This window comes from Acipenser ruthenus, chromosome 8 (genome assembly GCF_902713425.1).
Source record: "Acipenser ruthenus chromosome 8, fAciRut3.2 maternal haplotype, whole genome shotgun sequence".
In the NCBI taxonomy this organism is placed as follows: Eukaryota; Metazoa; Chordata; class Actinopteri; order Acipenseriformes; family Acipenseridae; genus Acipenser; species Acipenser ruthenus.
In genome coordinates, this window is record NC_081196.1 from 37,595,025 (window position 1) to 37,615,818 (window position 20,794).

A 20,794-nucleotide genomic window follows, 5' to 3' on the forward strand; every position below is an offset into this window, starting at 1 on the left:
TTCTACAGAAGACCTACCTGACTATCTGTACAGAAGCATTCATAGGGGCAGTGACATTCTAAATATCATTTTTAGATCCTCAAATCACTCCAAAATGAGACGCATTTCAAGTATAACTACCCCACCCCACAGAAGGGGATGTATCTCAGCAAATCTTAATCATTGAGCTTAAATATTTGGCCTGGTTTCATACCTGACCTGTATCTTCCACTACACAAAATATAAGCAAAATCAAAACCTTGAGGCAGGAATTTTCCTGGATTTTGGTGGATTTTACATGGAAATACACAATTTATAGAATGTATCAACAAGTTAAATATAGAAAAAAGGGGAGTTGGTGAAAACTTTAAGCAGCTTGGTACAATACAGCATTCATGCATATTCTGGTTACATTTACACTAATGAATCATACCCAAACGTGCTTCAATATTGACTGTGGGTGTGAGCGACAGCTGTTTGTGTTCATTGAACTGAGTAAGGCTTGGCAATTGTACATCTGTTTTATTTGTTGTTTTTTTTCCCCTGCACACATTAGAGCATTGTGCCACTTAATCCATTAATTAAAGCATATGCTAAATTCTGTACTGATCAACACATGAATAGGAACATGTAAAGAACAATAAAATTGCACAGACCAAATGCTTCTAAGGATACGTTATTTTTCATTATACATGCATTATTTATACTTAACAATAAAATGCCTCAATGATGTCTTTAATTCTCCATAAATTATTTGAGTGACACCTCAACACACACACACAAAAAAGAAGGTTGAGGGACCCCTATATGGTTTTGTGTTTCCTATTTCCAAGAACTACCTCACTAAAACCAAAATTAAATTTCAGCACTTGAGTGTTAATGAAAATGTAACGCTGACTATGCAAAAGAAGAACTTGCACTAAAAAGACATGCGTATCCATACAGACTGGGAACCCATAAAAGAATGCACAGGAAGAAGTCTATTAATATTTATACCAGAATCATAATTCAGCTCTGACTGACAGTCAGTTAAATGTTTTACAGAGACAGCTAAACAACCATCTTTACAGTTTACATATCCTTTATGTATCCCGTCTCAGGCACAGAACCAAGGCTATAAATCTGTTTAATAGATTAAGCTTTTAAGCATTTTGTGTAAACTGATATCTACTGGTTTAAACTATCATGTGTTTTTGCAATACAAAAACACTACCTGATTTAGATTTTATATACATATTTATATTTTACTTTTGTATTCATAAATTGTTTTTTTACATTGGTTTTCAGAGTGGCCAATTACAATTTTCAAAATAGCAACATCCCGATTACAAAGAAAAACAAAACAGTACAACTGTCTTCCATTCAACAGCACATGATCGTTACCGTTACTTGCTTTCAGTGAAAGCGATTTAATCTGAGAAGACAAATAGAAAAGCAGAGCTAGACCTTAAACCATATTAATCAACAAATGCTGCAACAACAGTCACGTGACTCATTCAGAAGCAAACAAATGCAAGACTCTACCAGCTTGTTTACGTCACGTAATTGCCATCAACACTTTACACTGGCAGATTCCACTACAAACACTTCAAGAACTATGCTTGGCAGCAGTATACATTAGCTGCTTTTATCTTGCTTGACAGAAAAGCTCAACATAAGCCCTTGGGGCATACTGTGATAAAATGCCATGCATTAGGACAGACAGCACCAGGTTAAAACAAATAAGTAAATAAAAAGAGACTACAAATCTCAATGATTAAGCAATAAAAAGTAAGCCGTCACCTAAGCTATGTATGCAAAACCCTTCAATCCAGCACACAATCCTCACTCCATCAGTAAAGTATAGCAATGTGCACATTACTTAAATTGAGCAAGAAAATGAAGTGGTTGAAAAAATTTCAATTTGTGTTCAAAACAGACTGCGCCTCTACCGGTGAAGTGCAGCCCATACAGTAGGTTCATGTTGAGCTCCAGAAATGCAGCAGTACAAATATTTTATTCTAAAATTCAACCAGCTAAAAACATCACCATTATTATTAATTTTTTTTTTTTTTTTTTTTTTTTTTAAATCTGATAAAAAAAAAAAAAAAAGCCAGCACATACAAGTTAGAATATATAAAAGGGTGATTCATACACTTTATAACACACCATATGAAAAATGCATCATGTCACTGTCATGGTATTTCTTGGATTCCAGTTTGAAGGACGTTATTCCAGAAAAGACAATGAGGAAGTTCTGCTATACTTTAATAGTGCGTTCTTTTTGGATCGCCTTGTATAACTAATGTATTTCATCTATGCAGTTAACCTTGTTTTACACAGATATTTAAAAAAATAAAACTCAAACTCAAAAGCAACAACTTCACATCAAGTGCACCACTGACGGTCACAATTTCAACGGTATAGAAGCATCAATAATGAAACAAACAAATACAGGACAGTTTCAATTGTTTTTAAAATCAAAAAGAAAAGAAAAATGATTAAATTGGAATTTAAAAAAGTACTTCTGGAACTTTATCAGTTTGTTTCATACCACATCAGATCAGCAGAATGTTTTCCACTTGAAATGTGACCATGCATTGACCCAGCCAGAGCTGATCAGTAGACAATTTCTAATTTCAGCGGTTGCATGTGAAGAGGGCCAGGGGCCTGCTTACGTGATTAAATATGGTGCAACATACCCACAATTCAGTTCAAAGTTAAATTTTTAAACCACACCAAAGAGAACCAAAAAATACTGTAGTTCAACATGTTCAATGAAGTAAGTATTTCAAGAAATGGATGACTGTGTGCTTAAAACAATAAACAATTAAAAGGGTACTTCCGTTTCCAGGCCAGCAAATACACAAAAATATAAAAACATGCATCTGCAATTATTGAAACTGCAAAATCTACAACATTTAAACTCCTATATTCTCTTACCTTAACACATCTTATAAATAATGACACAGTTGAGTTAGTAATCCCAGTCCAACTGCAGGTGTGGGATTTAAAGAGGGAGGGTTGCTGTCCTCAGCATCAGTGCTGAAGTAACAAGCAGGACTGAAGTAATGTAACTAGCAATGCATTTCCTACAAAACATGTAGGGTATGAGTGTGTTCAAGTGACTAGCCTTATATCAAGATAGACTGAAAGGGGTATCAAAAACATGCATTTGTAGTTAAATCAAAAACCACCAGACCTAACCTCCACACATACAGCTATTGGTTATAACCACAGATAAACTACGTATGCGTAAATAAAATATGAACACCACAGGTATTGTAACAAGATCATTTCACTTATGGTTAAAAGTTTAAGTTTAAAGCACATTCTCAAGGTTAACTAAAGTACGTATGCCTGTAATAAATGCCCCATTAACGATAAACAGGCCACATCCCATTAAAGTCATACGCCTCGTAAGAAGCCGCTATAAACCTGCTGTAATCATACTGCAACAACGGGCACTGAATGATTAATGCTTGTGAACTCCATTGCTGGTCCACAAGAATCTACACTTGCCTGTTCTTTTGCTTTAACCGAGTCTAAAATGACATGTATTTGCACTGAAAAGCAATTTAGGGGACATGCAACCCTTTCTTCAAAAGATTGTTTGGCAAGATAGCATATGTGTATTTTAAAGTAAATAAATGGAAATAAACTTCATATCTGATTTCTCTCAAGGGCAGGGAGTTTCACAAGGAGGACTGGCAAACCCCAGTAGAATGGTATTCCTACCTTCTCTTTCCAGTAGGGGTCGCTGTAGAGGGGGGCTGCAAATGCCTAGATGGGGAAAAAGGGGACCTACAGTAATAAATACCAGGAAATATATGTTGGTACCAGAAGCATGTTACTGGCACATTATTTTAGATTGTCTACATAGTGTACAATTGTAACAAAGATTAATTACCCCCCATTACTATAGGCAGCAAAATCAAAGTTCGGAATTTGCTGCAAGAGCTCAATGAACCTGAAAGTGCAAAATGCAGGTCCTAACTTCAGGTGTTGCAGACGGAGTATTTCAGGTCATAATTTCAGGTGTTGCAGATGGAGTATTTTGGAACAAGGAACATTTTAGAGCAAAACACTTTGGAGGGGCAGAACCACTTGAAAAAGATTAAACTAATTACATATACATTAAGAATCATGTTTAAATTTAGTGCATACATCATGAATGGAGTAGTGGTTAGGGCTCTGGACTCTTGACCGGAGGGTTGTGGGTTCAATCCTCAGTGGGGGACACTGCTGTTGTACCCTTAAGCAAGGTACTTTACCTAGATTGCTCCAGTAAAAACCCAACTGTATAAATGGGTAATTGTATGTAAAAATAATGTGATATCTGTATAATGTGAAATAATGTATAATGTGATATCTTGTAACAATTGTAAGTCGCCCTGGATAAGGGCGTCTGCTAAGAAATCAATAAATAAAATGAATTGTAAGCAATTCAAAACTCAGACCTTCTTAAACACCATTAACATACATTAGTTACAACAGTAAATACTGTTTGGTAAATGTCCTTGCAAACTTTAATCGGATTTGGACAAGCTGTTCCCAAGATACAACCTTAGCAGTCAAAGCAAGCGTCACTACCATGAAGGAAGGACAAGTTGCCAGTATTCATGTGGTCAATAGCAAGATGTCTTTTTTTTTTTTATTGAATACTCTTGTCCACAATAACCATATAACCTCTACTGGCAGTTCTACTCAGTTGGATTGCGATTTTCCCCATAGTATTTCTATTAATTAGCAAATATTAATACTAATCAAATCAAGAGCTACTTCACACTATATGAAGGTGTATTTTTAGGTCAGTACAGGTCTAAAACATTGGAGCTCAGTCATACATCTAACAATGGGAGTATAAAAACCAATCTAACTACACAACATGCATCATGCACTTAGCCCTGCAGGCTGTTCTAACTAAAGTCACACAGACTTCGCTGTCTTCTTGCTTTTTCCAATTGTTCTAACCTAAAGTATTACACTGCAATGCTTTCTGCTTGGTTATTTTAATAGAGTCAAAACTATGCATTTTTTCTGCAGATTGCTGAATGTGTGCAACAACTCCTACTCACCCAATAAAAAAGCCCAGGTCAGCCAGTGAACAAACCATCTGCTCATAATACACCAGATCTATTATAAAGCCTTTTATAAAATGGCTTGGATAAATTAAACACTGTGATTGGCTGAGCAAGATCACATGACCATGCAATAAGAATTGTTATGCACGGCCAGGGACAAATCACCTCTGGGCCAACATCTTGCCCCCCCCCCCCCAAAAAAAAAAAACACACACAACATACTAGCACTTACAGACTTCAGGCCACAGATATTCAGCATTTATATTTATTTTATAGTCAAACATGAAGACCATTTAAATAGAACTGTAAAAAAATGTAAATGCTAATGACCGATATTCTGCATGACTGCCTCACTGACCGTCTGGGACACCCTGGAGAAACTAGTGTTCTTGTAGGCAGAGACGTAGGCAGCGCATTCGGAGGAATGAAAAATATAGGTACAGAGCATGATTATTGTACTAGGGAAGAACTGGTTTCAAAACATCAGGTTTACTTACCAAAGTGTATAAAACATGTAAGTAAGCAGTTATATTTTAGTTTTTCAAACCTTGGGTATGCAAAATAAAATATAATGTACTCAGCAGTAATAAGTTTTTCCTGCAAACTTTTAGCTTCTAAAGACAAAGTGTCAAAACTATTTTGCACTGGTGGAAGGATACATTGCATAACACTTACTTTATTACAAAATAAACAGCCATTTTATAAGCGCAATAACCCGCTCCAAGGTGTGCAGTGTGCAGCCTGGCATTTGTAAAATGTCTTACTGCCTGTTGTGGGCTATTGTTTACTCACTGCATGTTGATTGAAGTAAGGAGGGCAAAGTGCAAATCTATTAGCAATTTTAAGTCCAAAATAGTTCTGCATTCTAGGGGTGTGAAGTTGAAATAAAAACATATTTGGAGTACTGAAGCATGAGAAATTAATGGTAGTCCAATGGCAGGCAGAGTGAAACATGTGGTTTCTCACTGTTGAAGCCAGTGGGGGGTAGCAAGGGGGAATGACTGACTCTGAACTCTCTCAATTTCTAAATGCGCGACCCCCCCCCCCCCCCCCCCCCCCCCCAAAAGAAATGCCCATCCCATTCTTGGTATCAGCACATTCTACCTGCTTTAAAACTTAACTGAATAGACGGCTCTAATGATGTGTATTGAGTAATACATGTGTACTAAATTATCTATTTCAAGTACACAAGCATTCGCTTACTGTAACCTGCTCCTACCTCGTACAAGAAATACACCCCAATACATAAATATATCCACCCATTTGCTAACCCAAATCACTGAGACATACTTTTCACACAAATATTGAGTTCTTAGATGCTCTTTTAATACGTCTTATTTATATAGCCAAACATACTGCTTGATACCAAATGATCAAGACTGGATATCTACCAATATTTGATAGACTCATACATACAGCATAAATCCATTTATCATTTTTAACCAAAACAAGTTCAAATGGGAGGGGGGGGGGGGGGGGGGAACAAAAAAAAAAAAAAAAATGGGGGAAATGTAACAAATTTACCAAAAATGAAGTTATTATCCAATAATAATTTAAGACCATCACAGATTTAGGTTTTGTTTGAGATTTATTCTTACAATGCCATTTGAGAAACAAATAATCTATACTAAAGATATGGAAAGATGAACAGGTACACTATAAATCACATATGAGAAATCAAGCACCATTTAGGATTTGTCAGTGTTCCAGCACATCTTATCCTGTGTACAGGTGCTTAGAATTCAAGGCATAATTAAGCAATATAACCCAGAGGGCTTTACCGTCTGGTAAGGCTAGTCTTGTGCAGTTAAACATTTAAAAGGTTTTTCTGTTTTTGTTGCTAATGAATACAAAAGTTTTCCTCAGTATTCCATGAGTAATGTGGTTTGCGCAGAATTTCATAATGTGGTCTGGTAGCCTTCAGGCTTCAGTATCCTAGCAGTGGACGATGTTGTGTCATGGGTACTTCCAATAGCCTAAATAATAAGTCAATACTAATAACAAATCATCTACATGGAACTGTTCTTCAGTTCAGGTACCTTGTACACAAAAGTGAACATTGTTTGAGAAGAGCATGCTCTTTTCTACCTCTTAAATGTAAAACACATAATAAAAGTCCTGGTACACTTTTTTTTGTAAATTATGATTTCCGTGCACACATTAGTCTATTAGTGTACGTTTCAGTATTTAAGTTACTGTTAGGTCCTAAAATGTATTGTCAAAAAAAAAAATAATTATATATAGGCTACATGTGTTCATGCTGATTGTTCAGTAACTTGTTCACACTGTGTTCATAAAGTTTATTAAACTGAAAGTAAATCAGTCAGCATCCAGTTGTTTGATTTCTACAACTTGTCATTCAAATCGGAGACTAGTGTTGCTATTGCTGGTGTGGTTATTGTATTGCCACTGACAGCAATCACTCTATCTCTCTTTTTCTTTAACTTTACACTAAATTTAAATATGATAGATTGAACGTATAGGACAGCGATGAATAGTCTACATTGACAGAACACTGAGGGTGTGTACTAGAACGGAGAAAAAGGTAACATACATAAATGAATACTGTGTTCACGTATTTTCCTTTGGATTGATTTGGAACATTTATTAAACAGTTTAAAAACAATAACATTTGAAGTCCTTTACCAGAGATTAAGGACTGCATATTGATCAATCTGGTAAAAGAATTGCCGATCCATTTTCTAATTCTAAATAAAAAAACACTGCATAATAGTCCTAAATACAAGATATTTTTGTGATTTATAACAAGTAGTGTGTATGTTATTTTCTTATAAGAGATTTCTTTTCTAGAGGACTTTGCTGTCCTCTAGCCTACATAGCATGAGATGACATCTCATACTGTAAGTGAAACCCTGTGCAGGACATATACAACTTCAGAGTTCTAGAGTCCTGTATTTGGACATGACAATTATGACATCAAAAAGACTTTTCCCTGTGTGCCACTTTGCTTTTATTTACCACACAGCCATTGGCTCTAACAGACAGAACAACCCTGTGCCTCAATGCCAAACTGAATAGCTCACATACCAAAGCACCAAGATGATACAACTGATAATATGAATACAACTGAGGTGTATTGTTATGTGGAGTTACCTATAAAAATGTTTGTTCTCTAGCCAAATGTCTGAAACCTTGACCTCATCACTTAACAGTATTGTATTTATTGAAATTCACCACATAATTACAAGTAGCTAATTAGGTATTTGACTACTAACCACCTTCAAATGCAATTCCGTTTTTTGCGTTATTTTAAATAAAAACAAAATAACTTACCACTGAAATGCATTATAATGGAAGTACACCATACCAAGGCCATATAAAAAGGCAGCATTCTGAAATAAAAGAAAGAGAGATTAAAATGATGCCGTAGCACTTTATAGAACACTTCCATTAATCATTTCCAAAGCAGTAAACAAAGACACGAGGAAATCGGAGGTTACTATATAAACTTTAATGAATTTAAAAGTTTGCATGTCCTTACAACAAGCGTTCTTTTAAAGCAAGACTTCGTACATTAAAACATTCATTACAAAAACCCAAGTCTAAAATTAGTTTGATATGAAGTCTCTTTAAATCTTAAATAAAAATGGGATAAATTCTACTGGTGCAAAAAAAAAAAAAAAAAGGCAATTTTGATAACTTAAATCGATCACATGCGTATTAAAAATCGGCAATAAAATTGATGCATCAACAACATTTTATTTTTCAATATCAACAAACATTAGGATTTGTAGCGGAAGATCCAATAACTAAAAATGCACAGCCAAGCACAACTTGCATTCAGATGAGAACATTTTAATAAAACAAAATACTATGTAAACTGAAAAGAATATGCATGCCAGTACCATATGTTCCTTTAACAGTTTAATAATAAAAAAAAAATCAATGCTACGTTTTTTTTTTGTTTTTTTTTTATAAACAGAAGTATTTTTTAATCTTAAATATGCTTGTTAAAGCACATTACTGTTAGCATTTTTTTGTCAAAAGCATTTACCATCAAAATCCAATAAATTACACTGCTTTCCCTACCTCCCTTTCCTTCACCCCAAAAATGACCAATCATGTCAGATTCTTCCATTTAAAATAACTGCGTAGCTTTCATTTAAAAAAAACAACATATATACATATATATATGTGTTTTACGCATGTAACTTGTTCAATGAGAAACCAGAGGCCGGAAGGTTTGTATCCTAGCAACATGCCAACGTTGGCTACCTACTGTACCAGCACTAATATAAATTAATATTTTAATGCAAACTGGCAACGGGAGACTTCAAACTGAGCTCTAATTTGATACATCAATTCACCAACATGTAATTGAAGCTCAGAAAATTTAAGTTTTTTTGTTTTTTTTTGACGCATCAATTAAATTGTTGCATCTCTAAAAAATGTCCTTTATAACATTAACACGTTTAAATCCCAATTGGTGCAAAGTTTGAACTGGAGCAAAAACCAGGACCCAATCAGTATTAAAAGAGAGTCTTGTAAGAACAATTGCCTTGAATTAATAACTATTTTGATATAAAAAGGTATATCTGGTGCTGAACTGGGGACCGATAGTTTCCAGGTACAACGAATTAGTATACTCGTGCTGTAATGGAGTGTATCTTGAAATGCTACATGATGATTTTCTAGGTTTCCTTTTTGTATCATTATATAATAAACTGTGACTATACTTTAAATCTACCTTCTTGTGGTTGAGCGTGTTTTGTGTGCTCATTGTAATTCCTCGATCTTACACACATCATTAAATAAAAATTATTATGAGGAGGTTGTAATTAACACGAATGAATATTCAGATTATTTAATGAATTAGAAACAGATTGTCTATTTAGTCGGTGATCTAATATGGTAATGATCATAGAGCATTAATTAATGAACGCACTGAAATTTAAACAGGAGGCTGTGTGGTCCAGTGGTTAAAGAAAAGGGCTTACAACCAGAAGGTCCCCGGTTCAAATCCCACCTCAGCCACTGACTCACTGTGTGACCCTGAGCAAGTCACTTAACCTCCTTGTGCTCTGTCTTTCGGGCGAGACGTAATTGTAAGTGACTCTGCAGCTGACGCATAGTTCACACACCCTAGTCTCTAAGTCACCTTGTATAAAGGTGTCTGTTAAAAATAAATAAATAAACTACTTGATTAATCAAATTAATTTATTGTTTAAATTGATTATCAAAAACTAAATGTGAGCCCCACAGTCTTGATCTCACTACCCAACTATATATGTCTTAAGTAGCAGTCCATGCTCAACCCTATTTTGCATACTTCAATACTAAATATTGGTCAAACCTCCAAAAAGTAATTTGTTATAAAATAAATGTTTTATGATACAAGATGATTAGAATGAATAATACTCGGACACATCTTAAAATGTTGTTCTGAAATAAAAGCACCATTGATTTTCCAGCATACCAGTATGAATTGCAACAAAAGGGTTAATGTTTATAACACAAGGTACTAGTAAACATGCTAGGACTACAAACACGCACACTGTATACACTACTGAACACAAAGTTCAATAGATGTTTAAAATTAGTAGCAAACCAACCTATAATAAAAATGTATTATGGAAAAGAATCCTTAAGTATGAAGCTGGCCAACACATCCCTTTTGATATTGCATAGCAGTTTTTGCCAAAAGTAGCCAATTGAGATACTGTTGTCAAATTCAGCAGATGGCAGCACCGGACAGAATTCCAGAGACATCTGCAACAAGTAGTTATCCATACTCTCATTTAAACAATTGTATTAGATTAAAAATTACTGTTGCGTATTACAAATAGAAAGATGTGTAGTTCTCAATATATCCAACAATACAGTGTTGCACCTTTACTAGCCCACTCCCACAGAGAGAAACAGCAGCTCCCTGCTCAGGGCAATGGAATAGCCAATGTATTAAACTACTCTGTCACCTCGCCCTGTATGGCTGGTGGAGCCTTCTGGGTTTTCAAGGACGGCGATGAGCGGCTTTGTCTGGTCGCAGAGCCCTTCCCATCTGTGTTGACATTTCCAATATCCAACACACTTTAACACAGATCCCTGCTACAAGACTGAGAAGCAGGAAAACAAAACATCCACCAGTGAGGGGGATGGCAGATACATAAAAGTACCATAACTGGCTGAAAGATAGAGGCAGAGAAGATAATGCTCACACGGGATGACCTGTGTGTGCAAGCAATAAGGCATGACAGGGTGTGGGATATACTCTAATATCCACACGCCCCGGGTGCGTTAAGTCACGAGGCGAAGCCGAGTGGCTTTAACCGCCCGTGGCGTGTGGATATTAGAGTATATCCCACACCCTGAAGTGCCTTATTGCGCTTATAAAATGAATCAACCAACATTACAAAAAAACATGTTTTAATTAACAAAAAAGTAATTTTTATTAAATATCCTTCCACCTCTGCCTGACCTTAGAAAAAATAGTCCCTTAAAACATAAAAAAAAAAAAAAAAAATGGATTAATTTCAGATGTTGAATTGAACATTGCCATTGAAAGTGTAGTTTTGATTCGTTACACTTCTTGTAATTCTTGGTTTATTCATTACATTTTGTTTTTTAATCATCCTTTGTTATCTGGGGTAGTAACAGGAGGCATCCATACCAGATTTGTGCTACAGCTTCACAGTGGCTAGAAATATGTTATTTGCATGGAATACCTGATCACTTATCAGACTTTGCAATTTACAGCTTGGCAACGTGGAGAACTACTGGGCCAGTGTTAAGAAACAATTTAAAACAATGCAGGGCACAGCAGAAGACATGATACCATCGTGCCTGGACACATTTAAAAGGTATGGCAGGAATTGTCGAGATGAATTTATAAATGTTCAGCATCAGATCACACAGCTGTGCAGGGGGTGGGTCCAGTGGCAGCAGGCAGGCAGACTGAAGAACGGACAGACCGGGAGCAACGGCAACAAAACATCTTTTAACCCCAAAGTCTCTTAAGAGGGACCCAAATCTTTTGTGAAAAGCTGAAAGTTTGAGATATTTTTTAAACTATTTATTTTCAAAATGGGATAGGGAAGTGCCGTAGTTCAGGGAGAAGGAACAGAGCGATCAGAATGGCGAGTTTTGAATTTATTTGAATACTTAGTTTTGCTTTTTTTCACTACTTTAATTAATCACTGGTGTCCAATTCAGATTGATTCAATATCTCATGTACACTTTGGTTTCCCAAAAGGTCAACATCTACATAAATCTCGGTCATGTTTATTGAGATAAATTCCAATATGTCTGCCATTTTTGTTTTTAAATTCTAGTGGCGTATGGATGTATCTGCCAGTGATTTGCCCGTTTTTGAAAAAAAGTGCCAAACCATGGTGATATGCTGCAATAGCAACAACCCCATGTGACCTGTTTTGACCAATCAGGATAGAGAATTTAAATACCCATTTTATAATGTGGGTTGTAAAGAGGATATCTTAGACACAGCACTGTTTTAAAACAAAAAATATTTCTTTGTTTATTGGAAAAATGTAAAATATGACAGTGATTTTTTTTCATTAAATATTTTAGTAATATTAGGTTATAGTAATGTAATTTACTAAAAAAATGATGTACAGAATACACGCACAGTCAAATTCAGTACTGTAGCACATACGGCTGTGTGCTGGGAGGGAGTTAACTTAATGTGCTGGTAAATGAGTACAATCACTCTTACATGCAACTTTTTTTTTTTACAGAATAATGTAAATTAAATCAATTTTACTATTAACACGTTTCTCAGTTGTGATTGAGAAACACAAATGGTTTAACAGGTATCAACCGAGTAGGGGTGTAACACTTCATCAAATATCGATGCATCGCCATCTTTTATAAAACGATCCAACACACGATCCATGGCTTGTGTATCGTGATACAGTAATAAGCATGCCAAAGGATGTTTTAATTTGTACTTTGCCACATGTACTGAGCAGCAAATCGAAAGGATTAGTTTCATTATCCAATGGTTGTATGTAAATTGTAAGTGGGTGTATCCCATTATGCAATGTGCAGCACAGTGGCTTCTGGAATTCAAGTTTGAGAGCAATGGCAGGGAGCGACTCAAAGCTCGGTGAAAGTGAACCTCTGAACCTGAAATTGAGAGCCCTTCGGTGCATTATAGATCACCAGTGTGGACATATTGCAGGTTTCCTGTCACTAAAGAAAACAACTTGAAGAAAACCTGACAAACAAAATACTGCTATGCAAAACAAACATAAAATACACTGGAAATACAACCAACATGTCAATACATATACGCCACCATCATGCAGGCGTCAATTTGCAGGATGTATATAGAAAACCGAACAACACGGTCAAGTGTAACAAGTCTTTGTCTTTAAGGAATCACAGGTCATTTTTCCAGTTCTACTATTTAAAAAACGTTATCATATATAAATGTTAGCTGTACATGAAGTACAACAGCAGGACAATATTCAAAGCTCAGCTTTTCCAAAGTTACAAAAAGAAAGTACAAACATTTGATTTAATCTGTGAAAACTCATTTTTATTTCACACCCCAAAGTATACAAAAATGTTTCCCAAAACAATATTAATACACAAAGTGAAACATTCGTTTCAAAATATGAGTTGTAGAAGAACTTTAAAAACATTTTATTTATTTTTTTTACTGATTTTTAAAACTAGTGTTTTTGGTTATTAATGAGTATGTTATCCTGTTTTTGGCTCGTGGGAGTAGAGTAGGCCAATCATTTGAAAGTGTAAGCCTGTTGATAAAATGTATTCACTAAATTCTATCCTTTAGAGAAAGGAACTTACAAAAAGCTATATATATATATATATAAAACAAATACCTGTAGAATGCCACAAGTTGCTGAATGAAAAAAAACATACGGCTATAAGTATGGGTAACTATTTTCAGAGCCTAATGAATGAGACAGGAAAGGAGGAGGAATATGTCAGTGGTGCAAGAGAATTGCATACCTGATTCCCAGTTGCTTGAAGAGAGAGTCCTCAAGACTGATCTTGGAAGACACAGTGGGTCCCCAGGAACGGGGTTGAAAACCATTGATTTAGAGAATTATTTGGCACATTGATTGTTCTTTACTTGGGTGTGTGAAGAAACACTTTTCTAAGTTGGGTCAGATAAGCCAAACACATCTGGTGAGTAACTGTTAACTTAAATAAATTAACATTTACTACCTGAAGACTTCACACTATTGTTATGCTTATATGTTTATAATGTGGATCTGCGAAACTCACCTGTTTATAGATTAAAAGGCGACAATTTGTTTTTAATTGAAAGTGCTTTGGAGATTATACACACAGCACAACCTAATTGTGTGATTTAAAAGTTTAACCGGCTTTCAATTGAAATGTGTTGGTTCAGTGAGACCTTAAAGGAAAATTATTCGGAAACCGCTGTATTCGTACCATCCCTAATGTATATACACAAAGTACGTTTATTAACATACAACAGAAACATTGGACAAGTAAATAGTTTAATATTCAATATTAAAAGTAAGTGATTTTTAATATAGCTAGTGTAATGTGGCACACCCTAGCAAGTGACAGCAAAACACCACAATGCACTTGGTCTGCAGGCTGCTTTAGTACAACGGAATAGTAACACTAGTTAAACATACTCTAACACAAAGATGAGTACATTCACATTGTTACGAAAAGAAGGTAAACGTCTTAGCGATAGCAAGGTGAAGCCTGTGTCCAAAACACTGGAGTATATACATCAGGTACATCGAATGTAATTAAAAATGAACCTTTTTAAAAGTTTAACATGCCCGATTGACTAAATGGTTGACTTGACAGTCAATAAAATAATGAGTTCTGGAATTAATTGAAATATACTGCAATACAAATATTATTCTGCACTACCTATTGACCTCCCTATGACGTTCAAATGGATCTGTCCAAAGCGCAATACTTTGAGTTTGTAAGGGTACTTTCACAAGATAAGGGTTGACAAAAAAAAAAAAAAAACGAACAACAATTAGTTAAATACCGGTATCAACAATAATACCAGTATATTACCCATCCCTAACATATCATACCGTGAGCTTAGTGTATCGTCTCACCCCAACAATTTAATTCTTAGAGAGTATAAAAGGTCAGGGTAAAACACAGAAAATTATAACATTTCAAACATATTAGGATTATACAATAGACAATACATTTCAAACAACATTATTGACATTATATATAATGTAGCAAACACTGTTGCAGCAGCAAAGGTCATTCAAAATTATCTAGACAGCATTCAGAACTGGGCAGACACACGGCAAATGAAATTTAATAGAGAAAAGTGTAAAGTATTGCATGCAGGCAATAAAAATGTGCATTATAAATATCATATGGGAGATACTGAAATTGAAGAAGGGAACTATGAAAAAGACCTAGGAGTTTATGTTGACTCAGAAATGTCTTCATCTAGACAATGTGGGGAAGCTATAAAAAAAGGCCAACAAGATGCTCGGATATATTGTGAGAAGTGTTGAATTTAAATCAAGGGAAGTAATGTTAAAACTTTACAATGCATTAGTAAGACCTCACCTAGAATATTGTGTTCAGTTCTGGTCACCTCGTTACAAAAAGGATATTGCTGCTCTAGAAAGAGTGCAAAGAAGAGCAACCAGAATTATCCCGGGTTTAAAAGGCATGTCGTATGGAGACAGGCTAAAAGAATTGAATCTATTCAGTCTTGAACAAAGAAGACTACTTCAGCGATCTGATTCAAACATTCAAAATCCTAAAAGGTATATACAATGTTGACCCAGGGGACGACTTTGACCTGAAAAAAGAAACAAGGACCAGGGGTCACAAATGGAGATTAGATAAAGGGGCATTCAGAACAGAAAATAGGAGGCACTTTTTTACACAGAGAATTGTGAGGGTCTGGAACCAACTACCCAGTAATGTTGTTGAAGCTGACACCCTGGGATCCTTCAAGAAGCTGCTTGATGAGATTCTGGGATCAATCAATAAGCTACTAACAACCAAATGAGCAAGCTGGGCTGAATGGCCTCCTCTCGTTTGTAAACTTTCTTTCTTTTTCTTTCTTTCTTTTTCTATATATATTATATATATATATATATATATATATATATATATACATATATACACACACACACACACACACACACACAAAAAACAGTATCGTAAATATGTAAAGTAAATATGAATAAAATATTTATTTATTTTGAAATGGAGGGGAGAAGTACAAAGTGGAGTCTAAATTACCATTACACAGAAAATAAATAAACTAGTTAATCGTAGGAATTATACATTTAAAATACTGTATTTATAAATTGAGAGCTTTTGATGGAACAAATATATAGAAAAGGTATATCGAATTTAACCAAATACACACCATCTCGTAGTGCCGGGACGAACACAGGATTTTCATGTTCGCATAGACGCTCAATTTAAATATTCATTCATTTTCAAAAAGTAATAAAAGCCATTATATTACTCAGAATGCAGACAGAGACAGCATAGCAGCAGGGGCAGGTGGGCGTGGCCTGTGTGTGGGCCTTTATTTCACAGCAACACGTAAAAGTAGAAAAATATCCCACGAGTAAAGAACATGTTGTGAAGGCCTTACTTTACCTCGGTGTCTATAAAATGCTAATTTCAACTGTCAGGAGAATGGTGGCTCCGGTTTTGTTACAATGTTAACCCTGGTTTCACCCACGCTAAAAATGAACACATAATAGGTAGATAATTATTACTTTACCAAAATACTGACTACGAAAAGAAAAAAAAAACCCAGGAGCAAATAGCTAGCTATAATGTTACCATGATCCAAGTAACAGCTTCCTTATTTTATCAGTGAGAATAACAGACAAAATGCAATCTTGAGGGGCATTAATTTATCTATGTTTTCTTTTTATAATAGATTACCACCACCTTGCGTACTTCTCCTGTTTAACTAGTGAAATGTGTGCTTTAACAAAAAAAAAATTATATTTTATAGATCGAGAGAGAGAGAGAGAGAGAGAGAGAGAGAGACACACACACAGACGCCACCACTTACACCATACAGGGTTACTTCGGGCAGCCATTTACATCAGACAAATAATGTTTGCCATTTTCCATTCCCATTGATATCAGTAACAAAGGCATAGTTTATATCGTGTTAAGCACACTGTATATTTCGGGCAAACTCAGCTGTTTGGATCTCGTTATGTACCATTGACATAGACTTAAATAACAAAACTCACTGCTTATAATGTAGTAATCGCTCTTACTAATCCACCAATCAGCTGTTTTCACCTTGTTACCTTGCCATTCACATAGATTTCAATACAAAAGGCACCACTTCACTGTAGTAAAAGCTTGACAGATCGATCATTCAGCTGTTTGCACCTCTGTACCATGGCTATTTGTTAAACTGTCTTTGATTTACAGTTTGAAAAAAAAAAACACTGACTGCAACAGCAACATGGCTGGAAAGAGAAAAGCAAAGACATCAGAACAAAAATCTGGCGTGTAAACAAAATGTTAGATGCTGTGCACTTGCTAAAGCATGCTTGGAAATGTGTCAGTCAGCAAACCATGTAATGTTGCTTCAAAAAAGCTGGGTTTTCTATAGTTGAGGAGAGTGCTGATGAAAATACAACTGAAACTGAAGCAGACACTGACGTAAGCGTGCGTGCTGTGCTTTTAACACTGTGGCGTGCTACGGAGCAGCGTCCGGATATAAAGCCGATTTGCAGTAATGTAGCCTACCTGTACTCGCTTTACTTTTTTGTAGTTCTTAATTTCATAGTTTTTTTTTTTTTTCTGAGTGTAATGCGTGTCTGAGATTTTTAACCGTATGCACGCGTGTTTGTTTTGTTTACTGTACTAGTGATTGGGGGACATTCTGAATGTTATTGTGTGGGAGTTTATACTATCCACTGCTTACTGTGTACAATACATTATATATATATATATATTGCACCGTCAAACTATAGCTTAAACACAAAGCTAACTAATGTCACTGTTAATAAAATGAACCCAGCTTGTTTTTTTTAACTTATTTTCATCTTGGTTGATATCCCTTATTCTGTTATTACTTCTTTGTTAATTTCTTCAAAATTGTAAAAATGCTTTTAAAATGCTGTGAAAAGGCAGGGTGCAAGCTGACATATTTATGAACAAACCAGTTAGTATAACACGTTGCATGAATCTTTTAAAATGCAGTGGAACCATGCTGGAATTAGCTTTCATTTTCAAAACAGCTCAGTTGTGGTTGTAACCTTATACATTTATAAAAGGTCATACAATGCAGGATTCAACGATAATGTGGCAGACGTTATTTAAGACCATTTTGTTACCTACTTTCAAGGCAGGTAGCAAATCCTCACTACTGTCTTAAAGTTAACTTCTGGCTCTGCTCAGTGGCCGAAGGGGCCAGTAGTTAAAAATCTAAAAAACGTAGAGCCCTGGCATGCACCTTTTATTTGAACAGCAAGTGTTACATTCCTCTTGGGGCACTTTCACACCTAGTTCACTTGCAAGTGATACAAATCGTGGTTCACTTGCAAACTAACACATTTTCTTACTAATGCTAACTAAGTTAGCTTCGGTTTGTTTCACAGCAGACAAATTCAAGCGAACTTGAGTTTCTTTTAAAGTGCATTCAGATTAGTTTGTTTGGTACACTTGCAGCTTCATCCAGACTAGAGTTAGATTGGTTTCACATTGCACTTATCCAAACACACTACTAGAGCGGAAGTTCTCTCTGGATAAACTTTTTCCATCATGCCCGACATGTAGAATACTTTACATGATGTGGTTGTGCCGTCGGCTGTATTATTTTGGTTTATTTGGTGCTAACTTCACATCAATGCTGAAGAAATGTAACGCGCCGAAAGAGTGTCAAGCATTTGTTGTAAAAACCCTGTTCTTTTGGAGGAAATGCCAGAGACAATTATGACTATGAAAAATACGTACATTGTACATTAAAGTTCAACTAACTGCACTAACAGTAATAATAATAATAATAATAATAATAATAATAATAATAATAAATAATAATAATCATCATCATCTTGTTGTACGCATGACAGAATGGTGAGACGCATTGCAAAAGTTGAAACGGAGCTCAGTTCATTTGGTTTGATGCGCATGCTGGTGCGATTACTTGGTTCTCAGATATTTCACATATTGCTCCAAGCGAACAGAACTTCAATTCGCATCAAAGGGTTAAACAAACTAGGTGTGAAAGTGCCCTTAACCCTTTCAGGACCAAGCGTTTTTTAGTGAGATGCTCCCCAGGACCGGGCGTTTTTTGGCTGTAGTTGACTCTCTCCCTATAAAAATTCACTAAAAAAATAGATTTTCTACAGTAGCACCTTGGAAATTGTGTCCTTTTTTCCAGAACACTCTGGAGAACATTATACAGTACTTCAGAAACCATACAAACTTCACCTATTTTTTTATTATTTTATCCCAATTTGACATATACAATTACCTTTTAGGCTCAGCTCACCACTACCACCTCCGCACTGACTGGGGAGCGGTAAAAACGAGTACACGCTGTCCTCCGAAGCGTATGCCATCAGCCGACCTCTTTCTCACACTGCAGACTCACCATGCAACCACATCAGAGCTACAGCGTGGGAGGACAATGCAGTTCTGGGCAGCTTACTGGCAAGCCCGCAGGCGCCCGACCAGACTACAGGGGCTGCTGGTGCGCAGTGAGCCGAGGACACCCTGGCAGACCTAGGCCCCCCCCCCCCCGGACAGCACTCGGCAAATTGCTCGTCACCCTGGGAGCTCCCGTCTACGGTCAGCAATAGAATAGCCTGAACTCAGACCGGCGACCTCCAGGCTATAGGGAGCATCCTGCCTTTACCAGATGCGTCACTGGGGAGCTCCTTGTGATGTTTTGTTTCTCCGGGCTACTGTAAACTGTCTCCGCCCTGCCCCTCTCAGTGACATCACACGGGGTGGGGGGGGACACTATCTTGTTTACACGATCGCGATCCTAGAAACCCACTTCAGTATTATCATGTTAGCACGAACCCAGTCCTTAAAGGGTTAATCACCATATTCATTCAGTTCACAAATTAATTAATTTCCACCTGCAGGAAGGTGCAGAATTTTACTTAAATAGAAACCTATGGTCAAAAGCACATCCTGCATCTAACTGGGACATAGTTTCTGGTTACCTGCATAAAGAATGCTTTATTGAACCATTCTCCTGGACACCTAGAGGAACCGTATTGTAGAGACAGGGAACGGGATGAGATCTGTTTCCAAACAGGGGTTTTGAGAAGTGGAAACAAAGGAGTATGCTGTATCAAGCAGCTGGCTGAAACACATTTGAACAGCACAAAGATTAAAGTCACTTCCTGTTTATCTGACTAAAGTAATTGCAAAGACGATTCAGGTTGGACGCTACATAATAAATCTTGACATGAACATTGGCGCACACACAGCACTCCAGATAAGGTTTTGTGTCTGAGTAATTTACTCTCCAATTTAACAATAGCTATATTGTATTAATTACAGCCTTACCAATTACCAATATTACTCTGAATTATGGTACAAAAACGTGGTCCTACAATAAAACCAATTACTCTTATTTGCTTTATTGACCACAAACAATATGGCTGTAAAGCAAATACAGGATTTATTTACTTCATTTAATTCCAAATGGAATATACTTAACCAAAGGGCAAACTATATATTTAAGGCAATTTTAACCAAAACATTTTCAAATAGTTTAAAAAAAAAAACACAACCCTGTACAGATACTGCAGTAATGCAAATAA

At 36.0% G+C, this 20,794-nt stretch overlaps 1 protein-coding gene across 5 annotated transcripts in view; it reads right to left on the minus strand.

Annotated features, from left to right (window-relative positions):
- kdm6a (lysine (K)-specific demethylase 6A) overlaps positions 1-20,794 on the minus strand; it is a 129,679-nt gene that overhangs the window by 47,897 nt on the left and 60,988 nt on the right. For 2 of the 5 annotated variants that reach the window (XM_059028899.1, XM_059028896.1), the window contains exons 5-6: positions 8,337-8,395; positions 3,697-3,762 (exon numbers count right to left, since the gene is read on the minus strand). In XM_059028899.1, the coding sequence (XP_058884882.1) occupies positions 3,697-3,762; positions 8,337-8,395 (125 nt within the window). The remainder of the gene's footprint in view (positions 1-3,696; positions 3,763-8,336; positions 8,396-20,794) is intronic. The other 3 variants (XM_059028900.1, XM_059028898.1, XM_059028897.1) reach the window with 2 other exon arrangements.